A 27,742-nucleotide genomic window follows, 5' to 3' on the forward strand; every position below is an offset into this window, starting at 1 on the left:
GGCACTGCGCAATGTGCTTTGAATCCAGCTGGTCTGGGCCGCGGCTCAGGGCCGGCGCGGATTCGCAAGGATCCGCCCAGTGAAACGCCTTACCTAGCCGCGGCTTTCTCGGTGGCTGGCCCGAGGGGTCTTGTGCCGAGGCGGCCGCAGGTTCCACGCCTCCCCCAGGAGGCACGTAACGGACAGGGGCGGGGCCTGATGGAGCCCCGCCCCCGTCTAGTTAACTGGCGGCACATAGCGCGGGCGCCCGGTGAGCGGAGCAGCGGCGGTCTCCGAGGTCGCGTCCCGGCAGCCAGGGCCATGGCAACCGTGCGGGAGAAGGCGGCCGCGCTGAAACTTTCGACTTTGCACAGTCCGGCGCGGAGGCCTCCCGGTAAGTGCCGAAGATGCCTCCGAAGGGCGGCGAAGGCTGTGGGCCGCGCGGGGCGGGTGCCGGGTGTGGGGCGTTCAGTCGCTCGCGCCGGTTCCGCGGGCTTGGGGAGCTCCGCACAGCTGTGTCCCGGGCGGGCGCCCTCGCGGTGCGGGAGGTTCCTCTCCGTTGGTGGGCTGCGGCCGGCTTTTTAGTAAGTCACCGAAACTTGAACCGCTCCGTGCGTTGGTCTCTGTGCGGGCTACTTGCCAGGCACCGGCCGTGGATGTCGCGGAGAGGCTCCTCGTGGTGAGGTTGTGTGGAATTTGGGAATTTCTTTGGTCCTTGTCTCGAGCACATACCTGACTACACAGTAGTAGTAGACCTTTCTGGGAGTCATGAGAATTTTCTGTTATAAGTTTTCCAGGAAGATCTTGGTCTTAAAGGTATTTTTTTTAAAAAACATTTTCTGTGTAAACAGTACTTAAGCGAATTGAAGTTTTTAGTCTTTTATTTCTTTAATAATTACATGACATTAGGAGATAAGATGGTGACTTCTGCTACTGTAGTTTTGGGGGGGTTGGTTTAGGATTTTTGTTTCTTAAGATGTTTAACAAATGAACAGAATCAGATGATCGGCTCTCAAATTTTGACCCTAACATATCTACAACTCAGTAAATAGGGTGACTCAGATGACTCTTAATGATATTCAGATAACACTTGGCTTTTTTGAGGGGTGAACACCTCTTTCAGGCCAAATGGGTGCATCTCAGTGGCCCCCCTTTCTTGTGTTTGACTTACTAATTAATGCTCCTTTTAATCTTCAAGATGCTAATGATGAATTGTGATAGAGAACAACTTTTCATTTGTGCTTTCCTAAAACAGATTATAATATTAACCATATTCTGCTCCCACTTAGAGGAATAAGGACATAAGACTATCTTTTTGATTACATTGTGAAGAGAAGGAAAACATTAAAATGAAGGAATTTAAAAACAAATAATAGTAAAACAGTTTTGAGACAGCATTAGGCTCGAAGTGAATTAAATTTTCCAAATTTCACCTGATTCAAAACATGGTGCTCCATGTCTCCTCTAACTACTGAAATGTCAATTCTGGGCTTTAGGCATTTTTGAACAAGTTCTTAGATGGTGTGAGGGAGTATGTATTCAAAATTGAAGTAGGTGACATACTAGTTAATGGATTTTTGAATCACAGAGAAAGACCACTGTCTTCTACACCAGGTGCAGTGGGCAGTTATGGGCTCACTGCTTGTTCTCATTTGTTTTGCTAGCTGCACCTGGAATTTCTACTTGTTAGCATTTGTTAATCCCTCTTCCACTCTTGAGTTAGTTGCCTTTCCTCAGTCCTAGTGAGCAAGGAGCAAAGGATTCTTGGGTCTTTGCCATTCCCTGTGTGCTCTGGCAAGCAGCTTTGTACTTTTCCTTCGCCACAGATTAGTAACTCTTTAATACCTTGAGGGCTATAATAACCGAGGACTTGATTTTTGTAGAAGAAATTAGGTTTATATGCCAACCTTCAGCCAGTACTTCAAAGATCCTTGTCGTCTAATATACACATACAGGAAAGTGGGATGTTATCTTGTTATCCCTTTATGATGTAACCTAATTCTTTGAATTTGCCTGGTATCACTTTCCAGGGAGCTCAAAGTACTTCCCATATGCTCTCATTAATCTGTGTGAATTAAATAGGGGCCATTGCTTAGCATATCTTAAAATTGCTTTTGTTAGCAAAGGTTTATTTTGCATATTTTACCTGTCTGCAAGTAAAGTGATAGAGTGCTTGCCTCTTTTCAGAGGCAGCTTCATCACATCTCTAATAACAAATAGGAGAAAGATAAATTTTGAACTACCAAAACAAATATCCAGTAAAAGTGTTGCATTCCTAATGTCAGTAGTATAGGAAGTTTTTTTTTTTTTTTCTCCAATCATAGATACCAGTTTTAACACGCTCAGATACAATTCTGCTTACATTTGTCTGTTTTCATGAAGTTTGGGTTATTGCCCAATAAATGTAGTTCTTTCCTTTGTTTTTTCAAATTCTGTATTGTTTTAAACTCCTGAAAAAAATGGTTCTTTTTATTTTTGGTTCTGGGGATTGAACTCAGGGACACTCAACCACTGAGTTTTTTTGTATTTTGTATTTTGTTTTAGAGACTAAGCCTTGCTTAGTGCCTTGCTTTTGCTGAGGCTGACTTTAAACTCATGATTCTCTTACCTTCTGAGCCACTGGGATTACTGGCATGCACCACTGCACCCGCCATCAAAAAAAATGCTTCTTAAATACAATTTTCTGCTGTCCTTCTTTTCCCCCCTTCCTCTCCCCTCCCATCACTTATACGTGACTGCATGACCAATGTGATTCTGCAACCTGTACATTCAGAAAAATGAGAAATTCTATCCATCTGATTCGAATGTATGATATGTCAAGATAATTGTACTTTCATGTGTAACTAATTAAAATAAATTAAAAAATCCAAATAGAGTTAGTATAAGACACTGTACTCTGAGCCATATTTTTCTTAGTTATAAGCAATGATTTGTCCTAAGCATAAAATAAGGTTTTTAGATGCAATGTAAATTTTTAAAAAAATGTAAATTTGTTTTCCTCACCTTCATAGAACTATAATATAAAACTCATCTTAAAAAATAAAATTTTCTTAAGTTCAGAATGGTTTAGGATTAATAAATTTATTTGAATTCCTTCTAAAGCTTAACATCATTACCCAGGTGGAAGAAGGTAAAAATTCAGTTCCTTGGGGAAGGGGAGACTGTATCCTGAGTTCAGAGAAAGGAAGAGGAAGAAGAGTACCTCCTTTCTTTCTTTCTTTTTTTTTAAATAAATATAAAACTTTATAACAGACTTACAAAAAATCATAGTTAGTACAAAGAGGGCTGGGGTTGTGGCACAGTGATAGAGTGCTTGCCTAGAATGTGTGAGGTACTGGGTTTGATCCCTAGCACCACGCAAACATGAATAAATAAAATAAACATATTGTGTCCATCTACAACTAAAAAAAAAAAAAGTACATAGAGTTCCCACATACCCTATACTTAGTTTCTTTTGTTATCTTACATGAATATGGTCCATCTGGCACTTTAATGAACCAATATTAATACATGGTTATGAACTAAAAGGTCCATACTTTACTCAGATTTTCTTAGTTTTTCCCAGTGCCCTTTTTCTCTTTCAGGATCCCATCCAGGATATTACATTGCATTGAGTTGTCATACTTTCTTAGGCTCTTCCAGACTGCCCCTCAACATTTTCTGTGGGTGTGTTTCTGGCATTTGTACCCAGGGTTGCTCTTCCACTGAGCTATATCCCCAGCCTCCTTTTTTTAGTTTGAGGCAGAGTCTGGCTACATATCCAGGCAGGGCTGGCTTTGAATTTTCAGTCCTCCTGCCTCAGCCTCCCGAGTAGCTGGGGATTTTAGGCATGTGTCTCCTTTTTTAATGAAACATCTGTTCATTGCCGAACACTGTTAGCCACATTAACATATCTTATCTCATAACCCTCACAGTAACTTAGAGAAGCAGAGTGATCTCTTCTTGAAAAAGCAACATAAGAGTTAGGCAGTTTGCCCAAGTTCATATTATTAGTAAATGATGGACCAAAGAGTGGAACACAGGTCTCTGGGACTCCAAAGTCCATGCCGATCTTACTCTTTATATTCTTAGCACCCAGCACTGTGCCTGCTGTGTTAGCACAGTTGTTTACATCTGAACAATATTGGGTCAACCCAGGCATTCATAATCTGGGCACTATTGACATATTCTTCGTTGTGGGAACTGTCCTGTGCATTGTAGCATATTTAGTAGCATCCCTGGCCTCTGTTCATTAAATGCCAATAACACTATCTGCCCCATTGTGATAATTAGAAATGTCTCTAGACATGCCCTGGGAGGGTTAAATGATCCATTGAGAACCACTTCATAGCGCTTCTTTTTTTTTTTAAAGAGAATTTTTTAATATTTATTTTTTAGTTATCGGCGGGCACAGCATCTTTGCTTGTATGTGGTGCTGAGGATCGAACCCGGGCCGCACGCATGCCAGGCGAGCACGCTACTGCTTGAGCCACATCCCCAGCCCTCATAGCGCTTCTTTAAAAATACTTTTATAAACTGGGCACAGTGGCACGGGCCTGTAATCTCAGTGGCTCTGGAGGCTGAGGCAGGAGGATCTCGAGTTCAAAGCCAGCCTTAGAAATAGGCCCTGAGCAACTTACTGAGATCCTGTCCTAAAATAAAAAGGGCTGGAGATGTGGCTTAGTGGTTAAGTACCCTTGGGTTCAATCCCCTGTACCACACGCACAAAAAAAGCTTTTATAAAAAGAAGGGGAGGAACACTACCTTTTTTTTTTCCTTAGGGGGTTCGGGATTTAGCTCAATGGCAGAACGTTTGGCTAGCATACACAAGAACCTGGGTTTGATCCCCAGCACTCCCCTTCAAATAAATGTTTTTGGTAGTTAACAATAATCTACAACTAATAAATATTCATTGACCAGTTGTTTTATGTTGTGATCCTTGGCCTCTGTAAAGCAAAATATCTATAAATTATAAGGAAAATTGAAAGAAATAGGGCTCTAACTCACTGTTTATTAAAGTTTTATGGAAAAAGGATGAGTTATCAGAATTTTTTTAATTCAGTCTAAAGCCTAAGAATATAAACTAGATTGTTATATGCTCATTTAGAGGTAGTATATTTTGGAAATTGTGTGCATGGTTACCTTACACTGGAACACAGTTATACTTATGCATTGATCATCTGAGGATTTAATATAATCTCACCATTGGAAGAAATTATAGAATTGTTTACCCTAAAGTAGGTTTTCACAGTAAGACTAGAGCTGTTGACTGCATGGATCATGGGTGGTTGATGTGGATTATCTCCTTCTAACTTTTTTTTTTTAAGTACTGGGGATTGAACACAGGGTGCTTAACTGCTGAGCCATATCCCCAGGCCTTTTTATTTTTTATTTTGGGACAAGGTCTCACTAAGTTGCTTAGGGCCTCACTAAGTTGCTTAGGGCCTCACTAAGTTGCTGAGGCTGACTTTGAACTTGCATCCACCATGCCTGGCTTCTTTGTAACTTTTGAGTGAGTGTAATTTCTTGACATATCTGCTTTATAACTTGAGTTTAAAGGGATTAAAAGTAATAACTTGACTATTTAGTGTGCATTCTAGAAGTGAAGATAATTAGTATTTCACATACATATCAGGGTTCAATATTATCTGGGAAATTTAACTTTCTTTATTGTTGGTAAACTTTTTTGGATAGCGTCCACGTTTGTGTGAAGGACAGGTCTTGTTTTTTCAAGCAGATAAAGATGAAACTCCTGAAAAAGCAAGTAAATGATTAATAAGTCTAGATTTGATCTAGTGTTTAAGAGCATATTTTATGCTAGAAATCTAGTTTAAAAATAATCTGAGTATTTTATTAGACCACTTTCTGAGTTTTGTGTCTAGTAAGGTGAAATTTGTCCCCATGTTTCATTTCTTACCTATTGGTCTGTCTTTTTTTCTATTGGGGAGGGTGCTGGGGATTGAACTCCGGGGCACTCAATCATTGAGCCACATCCCCAGCCCTATTTTGTATTTTATTTAGAGACAGGGTCTCATTGAGTTGCTTAGGGCCTCAATAAATTGCTGAGGCTCACTTTGAACTCATGATCCTCCTGCCTCAGCCTCCCAAGCCCCTGGGATTACAGGCATGTGCCACCTTGCCAAGCTTGGTTTGTCATAGTCTATCTGGTATCCCCAGTCTGTATCTAAATGCACAAGTTACAACTTCAGTCTTTAAATTTTTATAAATCCAAGTAGTGTAGACCTGAAACCAATCTTGAACACAGGGTTCAATTGTTATGTCAGTAGATGAAGAAACCAATTTATAGACATTAAATTTCTTACCCAGGATTATGAAGCTGGTTTCTAGACCCTTAGATTCCACTTGTCATGATACTTTTAGAAAATGCTTGGGGCTGGGGATGTAGCTCACAGTGTCCCTGAGCTCAATCCCCAGTATCGCCCCCCAAAAAAATGCTTGACCATCTATTCATAAGAAAACCTCAAGATGTAGATAGTGATGAATTTTAATGAGTTATCCACCTCATATGCAAGTGAGGTTTGTGGACAAGCTGAAGCTTAGATCCTGATTGCTAGACTTAACAAAACATTCATTCTATATTTCTGATCTCTTGAATACTGTTTAGAAATCACAGTAAGTCATTTTCCTAGACTGTGGGGTGCTACACTAATATTCATTTCAGCTCTTAGATGATGATAAGTACGTATTAGACCCGCATGTGGGGGATCTATATCCAACTTGTGAAGTCAGCATTAAAAAAAAAACAACAAAAAAAACAGGTTATCCTGGTGTGGGTTTTGGCACATTTACTTGTCAAGTCCAGGGTATGTTATGAACATGTATGAACATGAGCTAGTTTGAGTCTGTGGGTGGTGATGCTTGAGGGGAAATATTCCAGATGCAAAGGTTGGGAATTAATAGTCAATGAGCACAAAGGGGACCTGAAAGGGCTGAATTGTATCATGCCTGAGGACTCTGGGAGCATGTGGCTCACAGGTACCCACTCTTCTGCTCTAACCTGTTCTTTAATCTTTTATATAGTGTTATCCAACCCAAAGAACTTCCTGATTTCCCACATTTAAGCCACAAACTTATAAGAGGGAATTTATTCTTTACCTCTTAATTCCCTGTAAATACTACCCTTTTTCATGTCATTGAGGCTGTATTTTCCTCCCTCTCAACCCCCTTCAGTTGTTTTATTAATCTCAAACTAATAAGTGACTTTGCCTTATCTTTTAGGATTTGTATAGCTCAGATGTTAAGACTGTGTGTTTCATCTTTAATATTATCACTAGCCCAGCCAGGTATGGTGGTATCCACCATGCGGCCTGCGCATTGGTTTCATTAATGAGGTTCTTGGCATAAAAGTTAGCTAGCAGAGATCGAAATAAAACACACAGACTCAGTTACCTTTTTCTATGACCAGGTCCGAGACGGCTCCCCTCTCTGGCTCCAACCTCGAACCTCCCACCTGTAGGGCAGCAAGGATTACTCAGGGCTAGCAGGAGAGAGAGCGAGCGAGCACGCCAGGGAGTAGCCTTTTATTGGGGAAAAAGAAATTCAGGGGATAATTCCATCCAATGAAGGTTGAGGGGGGGCCCGCACTCCAAGGTCAGGGTCAGTGATTGGGCCCCCGGGGTCAGTGGTCAGTCACACCCCCACACGGACGGGTTCTCTCATCAGGAGAGGGCTGGGAAAGTTCCGACTCAGCCAGAAGCCTCAGACCCAAACCGGGAGTCGCCCAGTCACATGTGAGGATGGCTCTCCACAGTGGTACACAGCTATTGGAGAGGAAGAAGTGGGAGAATAGCTTGAACCCTGGAATTCAGGACCAGCTGGGCAACATAGTAAGACCTATCTCTTTTTAAAAAATCATTAGCCTAGAAGTCTGTTTCACTGGTACCTAAAAGGGAGTCTCATAGTTCCAACTTGGAATCTTGTCTGTCTTCCTGTCTTACCCCTATGTACTGGAGATAGTATTTATTCTGGAATGTTTGATATGTTACCTTATTTTAGGAGTTGTGGCTGTTTTTACATACCTTGGTTAAGGATTCAGATCCTAGAGTTGTTTTGTTTCTTCTAATCTTTTTGGTTTTCTTTTTTTCTTTCTTTCTTTCTTTCTTTCTTTTTTTTTGTGATGCCAAGGATTAAATTTAGGACCTCACACATGCAAACCAAGAAAGTGCTCTACCACTGACCTACATCTCTAGCCCTTTTTATTTTTTATTTTGAGACTGAATCTTGCTAAACTGCCAAGGCTGACCTTGAATTTGCAATCCTCCTGCCTCAGCCTCTCTAGTCACTGATATTCTAGGCATGAGCCACCATGTCCAATTTACTCTTTGGTTATCTTAAAATTGTTTTACTTAATCCTACTGTCAAGGAAAGAATACTTCCAAGTCTGTTTATCTAGTGTCTTTTTTTTTTTTAAATATCTTTTTAGGTGTCAGTGGACCTTTTATTTATTAATTTATTTATATGTGGTGCTGAGAAGAGAACCCAGTGCCTCACACATGCTAGGGAAGTGCTCTACCACTGAGCCATAACCCCAGCTCCCAAGTGCCTTATTTTTTTTATATATAATATTTAAACACTAGGAAAAAGCTAATGTATTTGTTAGCTGTATATCTAAAGGCAAGTTTATTTAACTCACTGAACCTTAATTTCCTCAAAATAGAATTGTTAATAACTATTTCACAGAGAAATATTTCCAGATTAAATGAGAGAAGACACATCTGTCATATTCTGCGTACTCAAATGTTAATAATGATACCATGAAGATTTGAAAAAAGACTAAAGTACGAACACTAAATTCATTTAAATCTGTTATAACATCTGGTATTTTAGAAAATTTACAGTATTAGCTGTTAATACTTTTTGTTTAGTTATCATCATTAGAGGCAGTACAGCTGCTTCTGAGTTTTGGATACCAAGAATGACTTGGACTTGAGCTAGGTGCAGTGGTGCACACCTGTAATCCCTGTGGCTCAGGAGGCTGAGGCAGGAGGATCAAAAGTTCAAAGCCAGCCTCAGCAAGTCCCTAAGCAATTTAGCAAAACCCTGTCTCAAAATTAAAAAAATAAAAATAAAAAGGGCTGGGGATGTTCTTCAGTGGTTAAGTACCCCTGGGTTCAGTTTCGGGTGCAAGTGTGTGTGCACACACACACAAAGAATGACTTGGACTTGATGTTCCATCATATGCTTGATTCTTTCGATCCTCCTGCCTTAGCCTCGTGAGCCACAGGGATTACAGGTGTGCGCCACTGCACCTAGCTGAATAAAGTAGGACTAAATACAGTAAAAAATATAGTTCTAGCTTGATATATCTAGTTATTTTCCACAATTCAGGTTTTGGTTTTTGTTTGTTTGTTTGCTATCAGGGATTGAAGCCAGGGGTGCTTAACCACTGAGCCATATCCCTAGCCCTTTTTAATATTTTATTTAGAGATAGTCTCAATAAATTGCTTAGGGTCTCACTTAGTTGCTGATGCTGGGTTTGAACTTGTGATCCTCCTGCCTCAGCCTCCAGAATTGCTGGGATTACAGGCATGCAATACCCTACCCAGCAAACAGTTCAGTTCTTGAAACTGCTCACATGATATTTGGAAGACTGGAAATAATTACTTCATTCTTTGATGCTGATTGAGGAATTAACTTCAATTTTAAAAGATAATTAAAATAATATTGCTGATTATTTTAAATAAATATAATAATATATAATAAATAATAGGTGGTAAATTGCCCATCTACTTTTGGTATTGAAATAAACAGTCATTTTGTTATTAATTTTCATAGTAAAAATGTTACGTTTTAATTGCTGGTAGCTACAAATTTATTCGATCAATAAATATAGTATAATGACTCAGCACATTCTTTGTTTATTGTTACACAAGAAATTAATTCCAAATGGCTCACATAAAATTGGTGGTTTTAGGGCTGGGGTTGTAGCTCAGTGGTAGAGTGCTCGCCTCCTACATGGAAGGCACTGGGTTCGATCTTCAGGTTCACATAAAAATAAAATAAAGGTATTGTGTCCATCTATAAAAAAATATTTTAAAAAATGGGTGGTTTTACCTAGGCATGGTGGTGCACGTCTGTAAGCCCAGAGGCTTGGGAGGCTGAGACAGGAGGAACCCAAGTTCACAGCCAGCCTCAGCAATTTAGCAAGGCCCTAAACAACTCAGTGAGACCCTGTCTCTAAATAAAATACAAAATAGGGCTGGGGATGTGGCTCAGTGGTCAAGTGCCCCAGAGTTCAATCCCGGGTACCCCTTCTCAAAAAAAAAAAAAAAATAACTTTAGGACCTGAAAGCATAGCTCAGTGGTAAAGCAGGTACTTAGCATGTGCTAGGTCCTGGTTCAATCCCTAGTATCCCCCCCCCCCCCCCCCCCCCCCCCCCCCGCGCCAAAAAACAAAAACAAAAAGTCTAAAGAGTGTTAAAGCCCTTTAGGAACTTTTGTTTATTCACCGTACACATCTATTTCATTAAACAAAAACAGGAAGATGATTTCAAGTAGCAGTTAATTATAGGTCTCCTTATTCTTTACTATTGTACTGATATATTGTTTTCCTTTTTAGACTATTCAAATAGTCTAAACTTTACTACTACTTTGTCAAGATATCCTAAAAATAAAGGAAGTAGTATGCTTAACAAAAATGGGAGCTTAAATTAGAATCAGTGAATTTTCCGAGCATCATTGAGAAGAGTAACAAATAGGGCCTTCTCTGTGAAGAGGAGGAGGGAGGGTAAGGAGTGGGCAGCTAGCAAGGGCATGATTAGCCAGGCTCGGTTCCATCAGCTTACTGAAACCCAAAGCCTATTTTGTTTCCTTTTTTTTCACATATTTCCATATTTTTATTGGTGCATTAGAATTGTATATAATGGTGGGATTTGTTGTCATATATTTGTACATGCACACAACAATATGGTTGTGCCAGTATCACTCCCCAGTATTTCACTGTTTTCTTTCTTTTTTAAAATTTGTTTTTGACAGTAGAATTCACTTTGATACATCATACATAATGGAGTATAATTTCTCATTCTTCTGGTTACACATGATATACAATCCCATTGGTCATATAGTTATATGGTTACACATGATATACAATCCCATTGGTCGTATAATTATATATGTACACAGGGTAATAATGTCTGATTCATTCTATTATCCTTCCTACCCCCACTTTGTTTTCTTCTTTGCAGTTTTACCAAATAATCTGTTTATGAAGATGAAGAAAAATAGGAAGCTTGGAAACAAGCCTTTTGGAAGCTTGTTTTCTTTCCTTTGTGTTTGACTAAAATCTTGCCTTATTTCTGTGCTCATCCTGTCTTTGCAGTAGGATGTAAGCTCCTATTGGGCAGGAATAAATCTTTTTTGTTGCAGTTGTTTGTTTTTTATATTATTTTTTACCCTGCTTATTACATATTTAAGTCATAAGTCTGCACAATAGGAAGCTTTAAAAAACTAGTTTATTCCTGCAACCTGTGTATTTGATTGAAAAATCCTTCAGAGTCATAGACCATGAGTCGATTCCAGCACTACCTCTTTCAGTAATGTCTGGAAGTTGCAGGTACCTTCTCTGAATATGTTTTCAGTCTCTCACACAGAGATGATATCTGCCACCTCAGGTTGTTCCTGGAGATCAGATAACTTACCTGAGGCACATAGTGAAGTTCCTTGTGCATAAGTGGTAACTGCCCCGGCTCTACTTGGTCTTCTCCTTCCCCCATCTCACATCCTTCTCCACTCCCTCCTTAATCTCAATTCCTGCTGTCCACTCCCTCCACATGCCAGGCTGGTCCCATAGACCTCTTTCTGTCCTAGCAGAATACACGTCCTCAGGGCCTTAGTTCTGTCTTTTCTGTCTATTCTTCCCCCAGATGTCTGCACAGCTTGCTTCCTACTCAAACATAAGCTTACCAAAGGTCTTTCTTTCTTTTTTTTGCACAGGGGATTTAACCCAGGGGTTTGTACCACTGAGCCACATCCCCAGCCCTTTTTTGTTATTTATTTTGAGACAGGGTCTCACTGAGTTGTTTGGGGGGTGGGGGTATCTCACTAAATTGCTGAGGATGGTCTTGAACTCGTGATCCTTCTGTCTCAGCCTCCTGAGCAGCTGGCATTACAAAAGTACACCACTGTGCTGGGCCAGAGGTCTTTCCTGACATCTCATTTAAAGTATCATTCTCAGGCTGGGGATGTGTCTCAGTGGTAGAGTGTTTGCCTTGCATACATGAGGCCCTGGGTTCAATCCTCAGCACCACAAAAAAATAAATTCAATAAAATAGCATTCTCTTCTTAACCTGCCTTTTTCTTTTTGGTGCTGATCAAATACTTATGATATATCATCTGTATCTTCCCACAAAGTCTAAGTCCACAAGAACAGGGACTTTATTTTGTTCACTGTCACATGCTAGCACAGAGAACAACATTCAGTATATAGTAGGTACTAAATTTTTTTAACGAATTGTCATCAATAACAATATTTCAGCAATAAGATGCCCTAATAATTTTTCCTTATTAGTAACTTTGGACATTGTCACTTTTTGCTTAAGGATCATTCAGACCTTATTGCAAATGAACAAAGTACTAATTCTCAGCTTTTTTTTTTTTTGTGATCATCCCCCCCACCCCCCCAGGTTTCAGTGTGGCCCAGAAGCCATTTGGAGCCACATACGTATGGAGCAGCATTATAAATACTCTTCAGACACAAGTGGAAGTAAAAAAACGAAGGCATCATTTAAAAAGACACAATGACTGCTTTGTGGGTTCAGAAGCCGTAGATGTCATTTATTCTCATCTAATTCAGAATAAGTACTTTGGTGATGTAGATATTCCTCGGGCCAAAGTGGTGAGAGTGTGTCAGGCACTTATGGACTATAAAGTATTTGAAGCAGTTCCAACCAAGGTTTTTGGAAAAGACAAAAAACCTACATTTGAAGACAGTAGTTGCAGCCTTTATAGATTCACAACAATACATAACCAAGACAGTCAGATGGGCAAAGAGAACAAAGTATATTCACCTTCCAGGTTGGTATATATATAATGATGATAGATTATCATGGGAATGTTGGCAGGATTTTGTCTGCTTTTTTATGAGAGAGTGACTGACTATATATTACTTTCTTAATAACTTGGCTAAGTATGGATCTGAAGATGTATTTGATAAAGTACAGTGAAATTTTATTAACTTTGTTTCTGCTAAATATAAAATATTTAAGAGATACCAATGAACAGACTTTGATTTTTCTCAAGTTATAGGTAGTGAAAAAAAAAAAAAAGAGTTAAAAATTTTATTTAGAAAGTGGCCTGAGGATTGGAGATGCAACTCAGTGGTAAAGTGCTTTCCTAGCAAATGTAAGGCCCTGTGTTCTATCAGTGGCACCACACAGAAGAAAAATAAAGATGGTCTGAGAAAGAGCTGGAGTTGTGGCTCAGTGGTAGAGCACTTGCCTAGCATGCATGAGGCGCACTGGGTTTGATACCCCCACCACATAAAAATAAATAAATAAAAATAAAGTTAAAGGGAAAAAAGTCTTGAGAACAGAAGGAGAAGGCAGGCAGGGAGACACCCAGGCTGTAGATATCACTAGAATCCAGAAAGTGGAAGAGGTGAGAGTGAAAGGACGTGTGTGAGAGTGCCAAGGCCTCTTGTGACTATTGAGGAATTTGTTCTTTTTTTTTTTTTTTTTGGTGGTGGTTGTAGATGGACACAATATCTTTATTTATTTTTATGTGGTGCTGAGGATTAAACCCAATGCCTTTTCCATGCTAGGCAAGTGCTCTACCAGTGAGCTACAACCCTAGCCCCTGTTTGTTTGTTCTGGAGATAGGGTCTCACTTGCAGTATTGCCCAGGCTGGTCTCCAGCTCCTGGGCTCAAGTGATTCTCCTACTTCAAGGATGTGCCACTGTGTCTGGCATATTAAGGAATTTGGATGTGATCATACAGGTGTTGGGGAGGCCACAGAAAGATTTTTAGCACGATGAGTTTATATTTTAGGAAGGCTGGGGATGTAGTTCATTGGTAGAGCACTTGCTTAGCATGAGCAAGATCCTGAGTTATTCCCAGCACCAAGCAAAAAAAAAAAAAAAAAAGAATAAGGAAAGGTGTTCCTGGTAGTTACATGGCAGTCTACTAGGGATATAGCTAGTTAGGAATTTATTACAGTACTATAGTCTACAAAATTGAGGGGGGTGTTGAGCTAAACAGCATGGGGGTAAAGAGAGGTTCATTTAAAGAGACTGGGAAGATCAGAATTGTAGAACCCAGTGGCTGAATACATAATGAACTTAGTTATGAAGTACAACAGTTTTACCTTTCCCTTGTATTCTCAGCTAAACTGCAGAGGTTTCAGTGTAATTTGAAGCTCTCATGATTCAGATCTGACCTAAAGTCAGAGTTTGAAAGTTGACTTTCAGATATTTTTTTTGCCTCTGTATCTAAAACATTATATCGTTTACCTCTGTATACAAAAAGGAAATATGAGGTGGGGCCCCACTTTTTGGATGCAGTCCATATGCTTTTTTTGAGACCACTGGGTCAGACATGTTTAGGAACTTCGGAGATTTTAGGAATTTTTAAAAAAAATTTTTTTTGGGGGGGTTACTGGGGATTGAACTTGGGGCACTAGACCACTGAACCACATCCCCAGCCCTATTTTGTATTTTATTTAGAGACAAGGTCTCACTGAGTTGCTTAGCACCTCACTGTTGCTGAGGTTGGCTTTGACCTCACCATCCAGCTGTCTCAGCCTCTCAAACCACTGGGATTACAGGTGTGTGCCTTCGCGCCCAGCAATTTTAGGACTTTTAAAAATACATATAGTATATAACACCCCTAGAGGGATATGGGACAACAAAGCATATTAATAATTCTGTGGTAAACAAAGGAATGTTCATACTATCTGAAATAAATAAAAGCTATGATAATCTCAAGATAGGGTTTTTTGGTTTGCTTTTTGTACTGGAGGTTGAACCCAAAAGTACTCTACCACTGATCTATATCCTTGGTCTTTTTCATTTTTTTGTTTTGAGGCAGGGGCTTACCAAGTTGCTGAAGCTGGCCTTGAACTCGTGATCATCCTGCCTCAGCCTTCTGAGTCATTAGAATTATAGGCCTATACCCAGAATAGGTTTTGTGAACATAAGAATGCTGAATAAACTTTTAACTTTTTTTTTTTTTGGTACTGGGGATTGAACAGGGGCACTTAACCACTGTGCCCATCCCCAGCCTTTTTTATTTTGAGATGGGGTCTCACTAAGTTACTAGGGGTCTCACTAAATTGCTGAGGCTGCCTTTGAACTTGAGTCCTCCTGCCTTAGCTTCCTGAGCTGCTGGGATTAAAGGTGTGTACCACCATGCTTGGCAGGCTTTTGATTTTTAAAAGTTTCGATTTCAGAATTACAGGTAACATATTGTAGCTCTATATTTGGAAAATAATGAGCACTATCCACTGAAGAATTCCCAGAAATAAAGATAACTAATTAAAACAGCATAATGATTCCAGTTATATTTTATTATGTTTTAAAATTGGTGACTAAAATTTTAGTCATTGAATCATATCCAAAGAATTTCATAGAGTATACATATTTCAGGCTTGAGAAAGAAGGTATTTTTAAAAAACATTTTTATTAATTGTTCATGGACTTTTTATTTTATTTACTTATTTATATGTGGTGCTGAGAATTGAACCCAGTGCCTCACACATGCTAGACAAGTGCTCTACCACTGAGCCACAACCCCAGCCCCAAGGAGGTATTTTTTTAATTTTATTTTACTCAACCCTTAGGATTTGCATTTATTGCATATTTGTTGTGAACTTGCTAGAAACTTTGTTCTGAAATACTGAAATGTTTCTGTGGGTATACCACATTTGATTTTAGTTATGCAGATGCATTGTTTAAGTCATCTGATATCAAATCGGACAGTTTGGAAGACCTATTGGAAAATCTGAGCTTAAAGCCTGCTAACTCCCCGTGTGTGAATATCTCTGCAACCTTGTCTCCACAAGGTAAGCTACAGATGAGTAAAGTAAGAAATAGAAGACTAACTTCAAATAAGTTATTTAAAATGTTTCGGTCTTGACCTTTATTAGAATTTATTCAAAGTGCTGAGAAAGAGCGTACTATGTATTAAAGCCATTTATATTACATTTTAACAGAAGTCTATTATCTTTAACAAATACATCAGTGTTAAAACTCTTGAACACTGACTTTTGTCCTATCAGCTGGCAGAGGTTCAAATCTGAGATGTTTTGCATGCATATTTTTTACTTAAAATATCCTCTCAGATACTCTCTTTCCCCAAGGTTTTATTAGGTTTAGGTTAAGTAAAAAAATTTGAAAATTACATTAAAACATTAACAAAATTCTTATGCTCTTCCTTGTGGCAGTGAAAAGCAGCCTAATGATTTTGATTTCCACCCTCCTTCCCCCATCCTAGTTATGGAAACCCTGAGTGGGATAATCAGCCAATAGTTTCAAACCAGTTTTTAGATTGAATGAATCATTCTTTCTTCCGGAGTCCTTATTAACATGTTATATGACTTGATCTCTTATCTCTGACAGATTGCTTTATATAGTACAAAGAATGAAAAGAATTCCTGTCCAAAGTCTGTTCTCCTACACTCTAAACAAATCTTGGATTGTTTTACTTTGTTATAAGAAAGCACTTCAGAAGGTTGACTTTTTCTTTATTTCTTCTTTTCTTGGCCACAAGTATTCTAGCTTAGACCTGTGGAGACAGATTTTGTGCTGAGCACATAGTAACTATTAATTGTTACCTTTCATCTTGTATTTTTTCCTGTGTAGTTATTAACGAAGTGTGGCAAGAAGAAACAATTGGGCGTCTACTACAACTTATAGACCTTCCACTTCTTGACTCCTTACTCAGACAGAAAGACATTGTACCTAAAGTTCCTCAACCCAAGAGGCAGCCTGACATGGTCAACAGCAGTAACTATCTGGATCGAGGGATTCTCAAGGCGTATGGTGACTCTCAGTATGTGGAAACACATGTAATAATTTCAGTGGTTATAGGTTGTTTATAGATGTGGTATTCAGATAATATTTTGAATTGTATCCAGAGGGAATCACTTATGTGTTGCCACTCAATATTATTGTTTGAGAAAGAACAAAATTTAAAAAAGATTTAAATTTATGTATTTATTTATTTGGTACCAGGGATTGAACCCAGGGGCACTCAACCCTGAGCCACATCCCCATCCCTTTTTATTTTTTGTTTTGAGACAGGGTCTTGCTAAGTTGTTTAGGGCTTTGCTCAGTTGCCAAAGCTGGCTTTGAATTAGCAATCCTCCTGCCTCAGCCTCCTGAGCCACTGGGATTACAGGTGTGCATTACCATGCCTGTCTTAAATTTGTTTTTTTAATATTCATTTTGTTTCACTACAACTTGCACATTAAATGAAGAAAATGACTATGCTCCATCTTTTTTGTTAAAATGTAGGGCTGAATGGTCTCAAGGTTCCTCAAAGGTTTCTGGAGCAAAATGAACAAATTTGAAAAATTCTTGGAATTCTTGACTACATATGCTTTAATATTCCTCTAGAATGCCTGATAAACATTTATTTTCTAATTAACTTGTTATATTAAGGAAATATAATGAGCCGGGCATGGTGGCACACACCTGTAATCCCAGCTACTGGGGAGGCTGAGGCAGGAGGATAACAAGTTCAAAGCCAGCCTTAGCAACTTAGCAAGACCCTAAGCAACTTAGTAAGATCCTGTCTCAAAAACAAAGCAGTGGGGCTGGAGATGTGGCTCAGTGGTTAAATGCCCCTGTGGTACCAAAAAAAAAAAATTTTATATATATATATATATATATATATATATATGTATGTATGTATATATAAAATATATATATTATTATACATAATATATATAATATATATTATTATATATATAAAATGAAAGTGCTCGCTTCAGCAGCACATATACTAAAATTGGAACAATATAGAGAAGATTAGCATGGTCCCTGCGCAAGGATGACACGCAAATTCGTGAAGTGTTCCATATTAAAATATAAAATGAAAGTAATTCTCACATTTAGCTACAATTCCGAATATAAATCTTAGGGCTCAAAGGCTTAACTTCAGGTGCTGAAGGAATTAAGTTTTTTTCCTTTAAGGAAAAGGTCTATATTCTTTATTACTTTGAAAATAAATTCTGCTTTTAGCTGGGGACTGAACCCTGGGGCAACTTGAGATATTCCCCCAGTCCTTTTTTAAATTTTTGAGACAAGATCTTGCTACATTTCCCAGGCTGGTGATCTTCTGTCCTAGCTTTCTGAGTCACTATGATTACAGGGTGGGCCACTATGCCTTGCTAAGGTTATTTTATTTTTAATTATTTTGCCTTAGCAGATATTTTTGCAGTGCAGTTAAGAAGATGGAAATGTTTGAAAGGAATACAATTTATATTTTTAGGACTTCCTTAGTTGTATATTCCAGTAAACTATTAATATAATTAGTTGAGTTTCAAAAGGTAGCTTAAAACCGTAGGTGAAAAAGTTAATCCCAACATATTAGTTATTAAACTTTGCCTATATAATAGAAGCTTATTCTACAGCAGTTTAAATTGTTTTTCTTCAACCTAAAGTAACCTGAAAACACTTTATAATTACCTTAATTTTTATGTAGAGAATCAGAATTTGTGCTAAAGCAACCTTAAAGATCATCTAGCTACATTTTATAAGCTTGATGATACCCAGAGAGATGAAGTGACCTGGTATAATTTACCTGGGTCATGGCAGAATTAGTTGTTTTCAGTCTATGGCAATAGAGAATGTGATTTTTTTAACTGTATATATTAACAAATAGAATATCAAGTATTAGTCATTTTAGTCCATGAAATGTAATTTTCTTTTTCTGAAGTTACCCAGCTGGTATTATTAGACATGTAATTGATAGTTATTTTCAAACTTTATCTTCCTTTATTTTATCCTAGCCAAAGTGAGAGAAGATAGATCATATATAGCTCAGTAATGAACTAGGTTGTATTGCAAAAATACTGCTTTAGGAGTCAGGTCCGAGATCTAGTTCTACCAGGGGTCTGAGCAACTAACTTGGAATTCCTGAGTCTACACTGGAGATGTAAAAAGTAGAGTTTGAATTTTGATGTAATAGTTCATTTTGGGGATGGGAGAGGAAGACACACTAAGCTAATTTTTAAATAAAAATCTGTGTTATACAATTTAGCCACATATAAAGATAATTTAACACAATTCTTAAGAGTGTAGAAATATATCCTGGTTGCAGTGCTTGAAATGGCTAGTAAATTAGGTACTGTGTGTATTTGTTATTCTTTGCTGTTTAAAGTATTCCCTTCTCCCCCAAGGGAAGATGAGTGGCTCTCTGCTGCGATTGACTGCTTGGAATACCTGCCAGACCAGATGGTGGTAGACATAAGCAGAAACTTTCCTGAGCAACCAGACAGAACAGACGCAGTTAAAGAACTTCTGTTTGATGCCATTGGCAAATTTTACAGTAGTAGAGAACCACTATTAAATCACTTATCTGATGTCCATAATGGAATTGCAGAACTCCTAGGTAAGTAAGATCATCCTGGATTCTAGGCTTTATCTTCTGGAGGAAATAGGAAAAATTGAATCATCCTCAAAATTAGTTCCTAAATACTTCAAACTAGGAATGGATCTGTAATAATGCGTGAAAAATATGTTTGTTCTAAAACTAACTCATTTGGATAGAGGCTTTAACAAGCTCTAAAGTTATACAGAAATTTCTGGTTGCCACGGGAGAATATTACTTTTGCTGGAAGCTTAGGTACAAAACAGCATTCACTTTGGAAGAATTATCAGCACCTTCATCACCACTCCCACCCCTCAGTATGTTCAAAGTGGCAACTGCTCTGCTTTCTATCAGTAAGCCATCTTATTCCATGTCTTGTTGAAAATAAATTGGGAGGCTAGGGTTGTGGCTCAGTGATAGAGCACTTGCCTAGCATGTGTGAGGCACTATGTTTGATTCTTAGCATGGCATATAAATAAGTAAGTAAAATAAAATAAAGGTCCATCAACAACTTTAAAAAAAATTGGGGATTTCAGAGAATCCCTTCTATTTTTCTCAGATGGTAGAGTTGGATATATCAGTAGCATACATATAATAAAGAAAAACAAGCTGTTCTAGAAAATCAGGAGTTAGATTTAATGTCCTAGATTATATGACAAGGATTTAAGGTATTAGTTGTCAGTTTGAGGAAAGGCTGCCTTTATGGTATTGTTCATTCCTTATAATTCCCAGTCTTGTTTTTGCTTTCATAAATAATTTGGAATAAGTGCTCTATTTAGCTTATACTATAACTTGAGTTTTGGTCCTTTAATATAGTCATATTTAGTCAGTTAAAAGCAGTTTTCTTTTCATTTTTGTAAAGTAAATGGGAAGACTGAAATAGCATTGGAAGCGACTCAGCTCTTTCTGAAGCTTTTGGATTCCCAAAATAGAGAAGAATTTAGAAGGCTACTGTATTTCATGGCTGTTGCAGCACATCCTTCCGAATTTAAATTACAGAAAGAAGTAAGTCTTTTGTCTAAATGTTAACTGTATTCCATATCCTTAATATTTATGAGACCCATCTGTCTGATTATTCCATCCTCAGCATCAAGTATGCTGAAGTGGATAATAGCTATTATTAGATAATACTTCCTTAGTATTAATTTTTTTAAATATGTAATTATAGGCTGTGTTTTATTTTTATAGAGTGACAATCGAATGGTTGTGAAAAGGATATTCTCAAAGGCTATTGTTGACAATAAAAATTTGTCCAAAGGCAAAACTGATCTTCTGGTACTCTTTTTAATGGATCACCAAAAAGATGTTTTTAAGGTAAAACTCTGATAGTAATGAAACTTAGCTTATTTGTAATGGATTACTTATGCATAGCTTAAACTACATTTTAATAATATCTTGTTGTTCCTTCTTTTTAAGATTCCTGGAACTCTACATAAAATTGTTAGTGTTAAACTTATGGCCATACAGAAAGGAAGAGATCCAAATAAAGATGCAGGTAATCTAAGAGATATTATTTTTACAGTCTTCTGGAGACAAATTCTTGGTATTTATTTGAAAGTATTTTGCTGTAAGTAGTTCATTTCAGCTAAATTCTAAACACTCAGAGTATGAGAGCCTCCAATGTCAAAAAGCAACTTGCCCAGAGTCAGTCGACAGTATTTATCCTCTTCAGTGCATTTCACAAAATGGGGAAGAAACGCATAAATATAAAAATATTGACTTTTCCAGTTAAATCTGAGGAATAGAGTCATTAACTGAACTTTTTTTTTTTTTTAAACTTAAGGGTATATTTATTGCCAGAGAATTGATCAAAGTGACTATTCCAGCAGTACACAGAAGACAACCAAAGATGAGCTGTTGAATTTACTAAAAACTATTGATGAAGATTCAAAACTGTCTGCCAAAGAAAAGAAGAAATTGTTAGGTCAATTCTATAAGTGTCATCCAAACATCTTTATTGAGTATTTTGGAGACTGAGTTTCTAATATATGTTATGTATTTTAAGAATAAATTATGTATCTTAAAGATCCAATCACATTTGTAAATTTGATTTCTATATAAAACTGTACTTAATAAATTTTTTTTTATAACCTTATGTGTCAAAAACTTAAGTTATTGGTCAGATGGTGTAGTGCTGTTGAGTACTGGCATCTCTTAGGTAGTTGGTTTATAGCTATTGTGCCCAGTGCTTTATAGAACACCATAGGGATTTAGATGATGCCGCAGTCCGGCTGGGCAAAATAACCGGGAGGTGCAAGCAACTTGAAGATTGAAGCGGGAACTGCTTTATTGCTGGGGTGGGGGAGGCACTGAGCGGGCACTCAAGGTAGTGAGAGCCGCTTTATTGAGGAACAGCAGAGGTATATATACCTAACTGATTTCACAGAGCTTAACTCAATTAGCATCATCTAGATACAGCAGTCAGCCAAAAAGGAATTCCCACCATCTTAATGGCTCGGTGGCGTTGCCTCACAAACCACTCCTCCTGGCAAACTGCCAGGCGCCATCTTGACTTGATTTGCGGTCCCCAACAAGATGATATGACAAGTAGTGTTTATATAAGAATGTACTTAAAAGTGAAAAAGTCTATAATTACAAATTAATAGACTAGTATGATTTGTGTTTTAAATGATACTCCTTAAAGTTACAAGATACATAGAAGAAACAGTCTGATAAAATGTATTTGCTTATTACCAATAAATTGTAGACAAGCAAAAAAAAATCAGACCACCCTAATATTTCTGAAAACGTCATCTATTTTTAAAATATTCTTTTAGACATTGATGGACCTTTATTTTATTCATATGTGGTGCTGAGACTCTAACCCAGTGCCTCACACATGCTACGTAAGTGCTCTACCACTGAGCCACAATCTCAGCCTGAAAACTTCATCTTTTTAAACTTCTTGTGGGAGATTTCAAACAGAAATGTGGGGAGAGTGGAATAATGAACTTGCCCATGTACCCATCAACCAATATCTACAATTGTCTACTTCTGTCCAATTTTGTTTAATCTATTTCCTCACGCATTCCCCCCAACAAATTTCAGATATCATCTCACTTCCTGTAAAAAAAAATTTCAGTGACTATGACCAAAAGATAAGAACATTTAAAAATAACCACAATGTCATCTTCACTCATACAACTGTATAATTTTTATTATCAAAAATGCATTTAATGCTCAAATTTTCTGATGATCACAAATGATTTTGACAGTTTGTTCAAAGAGTGAAACAACATCCATAATGTGCTTCTTAAGTTGCTCTTTGTTGGTTCTCCCTCCATCCTTCTTTTCCTTGTCTATCTCTGCTGTCAAATAAACCTGGTCATTTGTCCTTGAGTTTCTCACAGTCTGGATTTTGCCTAGCCTGTCCTTTATCATGTTCCTTTGTGTCCCATGTTTCTTATTAATTGGTCACTAGAGCTAAAGTTTTTAACAACTTTTTAAACAAGTTCATGGTTATTCTGGAGCAACTGTCACAATGTATTTGATAAAGAAGCAATACAGCACAATTTGAAAAAAATTGCAATACAAATTGAAATTGTTCATCCTTATTTTAACCTTTTAGCTTATTATGAGCTGGGATTTTATATTTTAACTCAGACTTTTAATGAGAGGAAAACAAACAATGCATAGTATTCTGCTAGTAAAGTAATGATCTTTCATTTTCTGGTGTAACTGATGCTGGCTAGTCTCCAAAAGGAAGGCTGAGGACTAATATTAATATCCACAATGTATAATCTATGATACCAATTTTAATAAAGCAGGGAAAGTCAGGTTTTTTTGTATAGGAAGAAGGTGGGGTAGCAGCTTTCTTTACAATTAGGTGAAAGAGAAAAAGAGTTCATGACTTAAATGTGAGCAAGTTTTCATAACAAGCTGAAACTGGTGAGACCAACATTGTTGGCAGAACAGCTGTACTATCTGACTTTCAATCTTTATTTTGCACATAATTAGCATGATTATTTGGCAACCAAACTAACACCTTCAGGGGAAGGCAGAACTAACTGGTTAATGATATTCATGCTTCTAAAAGAAGCAACATTTTGACAGAATAATTTCATGGAAAACATGATTGAAATGTTTCCCTCAAAACTTCATTAGGATAGAATAAAATTCTAAAAAAACTGGATGTTTACAAGCATTATTAAAGTTTTAAGGCACAGTCTAATGCTACCCTGCATGCCTTGGGCAACCCTCCTGGGTTACTGGGACCATCAGTTATTGTCAGCTGTACGCCCTCATTTATTCATGATGCCTTCCTAGAAACCCATGCCCACGTGCCCACGAGATGCCTAGGTGACTGTGAGCCTGGCCATCACCTTAGCAGAGCAGACCAGTGCTGAGCGTCTCATCCAAGGGCAGCCTCCCTACAAGCTAATGAGACTGCAAACATCAGCTTGGTCAGTTGTTCCATACAGGTAAACCTAAATTGTGGGGGAGACAGAAGCAGAGATGTGATGAGAAATTTTGTGTGTTCCAGGATGGTGACAGAGTAGCAACTCACCTCTACAGCGGCTGCCACCTTTCTCCTCCCAATTCCTAGATAGCCTCGCAGTGAACTCCTTTTGCCTTTCAGTAGTTCTTTCCAGTCCTTGCAGCCAGAGAGCCAACTGGAACATGTATCAATGTACTTAAAGGAAATGGTTCAGAATACATCAAAAGATTATAGGTAAATCATTCAAAATGAAATCGGAGTGGTTGCCATATAGTCAATGTTGCTCCAAGTGAAACTTGCTTATACTAATCCTTCAAGGGAGGTAGGGGACACTTGATGGGTGGAGGTGATTGTAGCTTGGCCACACACAAGAGTTATCCAGGAAACTTGAATACTTCTTGCCTGGCATCACTCCCTGGGAGTTTTCAGGTGATAGTTTTGGAAGCCTCTTTGCCCCCATAGGCTAAAATATAGTCAGGGTTGAAGAACAACAATGTTTTCTTCGTGACTCTTAACACTTCCAGAATATTTTAAGATTTGATTTTTTTTCCTCTCCTAAAGTGAACCTTCATCTGAGAACTGTTCTGTTATTTTTTTAAGGGGAAAATAATGTGCTGATTGGTAAGTGGTTTGAGGCCATTGTACTGCACTTAGCCATCAATACTTAATTTTGTTCTAGTTACAACACATTTGAATACAGAAGATTTATTTTAAGGCATTTATCATTTATGTCCAATTTTAAAGCTTTTTTTTTTTTTTTTTTTTAAAAAGCAGTCACATGCTACAGTGGCATGTTGGTGCATGCCGGTAATCTCTGATTCCGGAGGTTGAGGCATGAAGATGGCAAATTCAAGGCCAGCCTCAATAATTTATGGAGGCTCTTGACAACTTATTATTTTTTAGTTGTAGTTGGACACAACACATTTATTTTATTTACTTTTATGTGATGCTGAGGATGGAACCCAGGACCTCGCACATGCTAGGCAAGTGCTCTACCGCTAAGCCACAACCCCAGCCCAACTCATGACAATTTAGTAAGATTTTGCCTTAAAAAAAAAAAAAAAGTCTGGGGATGTAGTGGTAAAGTGCCCCTGGGTTCAATCCCTGTTACCAAATAACTGTCACATGCCTTTTATATTTTAAGATTAAGCACCATAACTATTTGTGTTCCTGCAGGTTAATATTTTACTGCTGCAGGCAGAGCTATCTTGGAGCAGCGACTCTTAGCAAGGCAGCTCCACGGTAGTCACAGGCCCACTACTTGGAACCGAGGGAGACGAAGCTCTGAAACGGGCTCGAGTCAACACGATACATCAGGGAAACCACCTTTTCTGGACAAGACCTGAAACGCCCTCAGCGCTCCCGGTGCTTCTGAACGATCTGCCCGGAGCTGAGCCCTCAGGAGGCGGTTTGCCCGCTGCCTTCCGTCTCTCCAGAAGTCTTGTTTTTTCCTACGGACAACGTGCAGCAGCCCCTGAAGTACCGACTCAAAAATCCAACCGGGTCGGAGCCTCGGAGACTGCTGTTAGGTAGTGGGCGTGGTTTTTTAAGTAGCCAAAATGAGGGAAGGGGAATAAACTTAATTTAGTTACAAAGATGTAATATTTAAGTTTCAAAATCCTGGCGGAGGTTTTAAATGCTATTGGCTCTAAGGATTTTTTTCCATCCATTAACTGACTTCATGCCACCTCCTCAATCTCCTCTCCAGGCGCCCCCTCGCCTGGCACCCGGCCGCGCCTCCGCCTTTCCGTATGGAAACATGGCGCCTCCCTGCGTGGAGCGGGAGCCTCCCGGACATGAGCACCGCCCACTGGAACCCCTTGGCGGGCAACCGGCCCGCCTTCCCGTGCGGAAATATGGCGCCTGCCGGCGCCGAGCCTCTTCGGCCAGCAGGAGACCTAAAATCACTCGACTCTCCGTACAAAAACATGGCGCCGCCCTGCGTCGAGCAAGCGTCTCTCGGATAAAAGCAACCTCCCCCTTCCACACGCTGAGGTGTGGCTGCTCTGGCCGCTGCCCACCGGAGCCGGACAGGAAGGACCGCTTGCGGCGCGGAGAGGGATGCGGCCTCGAAGAGGTAGAGGCTGAACCGCCCCTGCCCGCCGCGCATCGCTCCCGCCTCCTCCGCGGCGCCCGCCTCGCCTGATTCGCGGCGGGAGCGGCAGGAGGGAGAACGCCGACTCCGCTGCAGGTGAGGGGCGCGGGCGCGGAGGCTGGCGGGGCCCTCACAGGAGGCGCGAGGTCGAAAGCACAGCATTTCTTCGCCTTCTCTCGTCGGGTCGGGGCCCGGTGATGGGTTGAGGCGAGGAGGAGGCAAGGGCCGCGGGCCGGTTGAGGCCCACCCTCGAGGCCGCCCGCCGGCGAGTCCCGCTCCGCTCCGGTCGCTGGCTCCAGGCCCGCCACTCCCTCGCCGACCCAAACAGCTGTTTACAACGGAATCCGGACGCGGGGAGAGAGTGGCGCTGAGCGCCGGAGGGAGCGACCCCCGGCGCCCGTGGACAGCCCCTCTTTTACCGTTTCTGCCGGGGCGAGGGGCTCTGGAGTCCGGCCGAGGCCCGCGTGCAGCTCCGACAGATGCTGTTCTTTTCGGCCGCTGCGTGGATCCTTCCACCCCCGGTTTCCTTTTTAGGCACAGTCGAGGCTGAGGATCGTTGAATGAATGAGCGCACTCAGAGCGCCGGAGTGGCTCCTGGCGGCACCCTGTAGCCCTTTAATTGTGGTTAGCGTTTGTGAAAAGCTCGTGTGCCCATCTGCTGGGCACAGTCCCCGTCTAATCGTCCCCCCAATCCTAGGAGGTATGTAGCTCCGCTTTCCAGGGAGGAAACCCGAGCCACACCGCTAGTAAAGAGCCAGGATCGGACCCCAGGTACGTCTGAGACCCTCACCCAGCCCGCCCAGATAGACGGACTCACAGCGATGACACAGGGATTCGTTTCTATCCACACCTAGGGGTTATCAGTTTGGGGGATATAAGTATGCAACAAATGTGGAATCGGGGGTTTTGCCTCTAAGTTCAAAATCTAGGTGAAGAGATTTTTCGTTTGTTAATAAAAACAATCACTTTTACCATATGGCCCCAACCCATCTTTCGTCTTCACCACCTGCCACATTTTTTTTTTCTTTTTCTTTTCTTTTTTTTTTTTTGGTATAGGGATTGAACTCAGGGGAAGTCAACTACTGAGCCATATCCCCAGGCCTATTTTGTATTGTATTTAGAGACAGGGTCTCACTGAGTTGCTTAGTGCCACAGTCTGTCTGGCTGCAGCAAAATAACCGGGGGGTGACGAACAACTTGTGAACGTTGATACAGCAGGAGTAGGAGCCGTTTATTGCAGGACAGGAGCAGTACTTATACATTCCACACAGCTTATCTAATTAGCATAAACTAGATACATCAGTCAACCAATAAGGAATCTCCACACTTAATGGCTCGCTTTTGTTACTTCTCAAACCACACCCTCTGGCATTTTGCCAGGCACCATCCAGACTTGTTTACGAACTCTAACATTCCCCTGGCAAAATGCCAGGTGTTATTTTTGACTTGTTTACAGACTCTAACACTTAGTGCCTCACTTTTTGCTGAGGCTGGCTTTGAACTCGCGATCCTCCTGCCTCAGCCTCCCGAGCCGCTGGCCCCTGCTACTTTTCTTGTTTTCATGTGCGTTGGCTTCTGCTCTCCGAGTCAAATGCCCCTCTTTTACCTCTTCTGTCTCCAGACATTTTATAACCGAAAGAAATTCTACTTTAAAAAAAATTTTTTGTAGTTATAGATGGACAGAATGCCTTCATTTTATTTAT

General features: G+C 39.7%; 2 protein-coding genes and 1 non-coding gene across 4 annotated transcripts in view; all 3 read left to right on the plus strand.

The window, feature by feature from the left end:
• The first annotated feature begins 218 nt into the window (after positions 1–218).
• Positions 219–21,601, plus strand: Depdc7 (DEP domain containing 7). Its single transcript, XM_046455619.2, has 9 exons — positions 219–373; positions 12,600–12,990; positions 15,846–15,973; positions 16,773–16,962; positions 19,316–19,527; positions 20,369–20,511; positions 20,695–20,820; positions 20,923–21,001; positions 21,290–21,601. The coding sequence occupies exons 1-9, from the start codon at positions 301–303 to the stop codon at positions 21,481–21,483; spliced, it is 1,536 nt and encodes a 511-aa protein (XP_046311575.1). The 5' UTR covers positions 219–300; the 3' UTR covers positions 21,484–21,601.
• Positions 17,893–17,999, plus strand: LOC124102161 (U6 spliceosomal RNA). The gene has a single exon (XR_006854812.1). It is a non-coding gene; the product is annotated as a U6 spliceosomal RNA (small nuclear RNA).
• Positions 21,602–26,000: 4,399 nt separating the features above from the next.
• The window catches only part of Tcp11l1 (t-complex 11 like 1), a 44,056-nt gene continuing 42,314 nt past the window's right edge, over positions 26,001–27,742 (plus strand). The window contains exon 1 of one of the 2 annotated variants that reach the window (XM_046455645.2): positions 26,001–26,135. The gene's annotated coding sequence lies outside the window, so the exon portion shown is untranslated. Of the gene's footprint in view, positions 26,136–26,336; positions 26,811–27,742 lie in introns of those variants that run through there. The other variant, XM_046455654.2, reaches the window with a different exon arrangement.

This window comes from Marmota monax, unplaced genomic scaffold (genome assembly GCF_021218885.2).
Source record: "Marmota monax isolate L192 unplaced genomic scaffold, Marmota_monax_Labrador192_F-V1.1 WCK01_AAM20220418_F8-fsc00047, whole genome shotgun sequence".
NCBI lineage: Eukaryota > Metazoa > Chordata > Mammalia > Rodentia > Sciuridae > Marmota > Marmota monax.

Coding starts and splice junctions, on each gene's coding strand:
- Depdc7 (XM_046455619.2), top strand. CDS start 301: ATGGCAACCGTGCGGGAGAAGGCGGCCGCGCTGAAACTTTCGACTTTG. Junction 374..12,599: donor TCCGGCGCGGAGGCCTCCCG/GTAAGTGCCGAA, acceptor CCACCCCCCCAG/GTTTCAGTGTGGCCCAGAAG. Junction 19,528..20,368: donor TGGAATTGCAGAACTCCTAG/GTAAGTAAGATC, acceptor ATTTTTGTAAAG/TAAATGGGAAGACTGAAATA.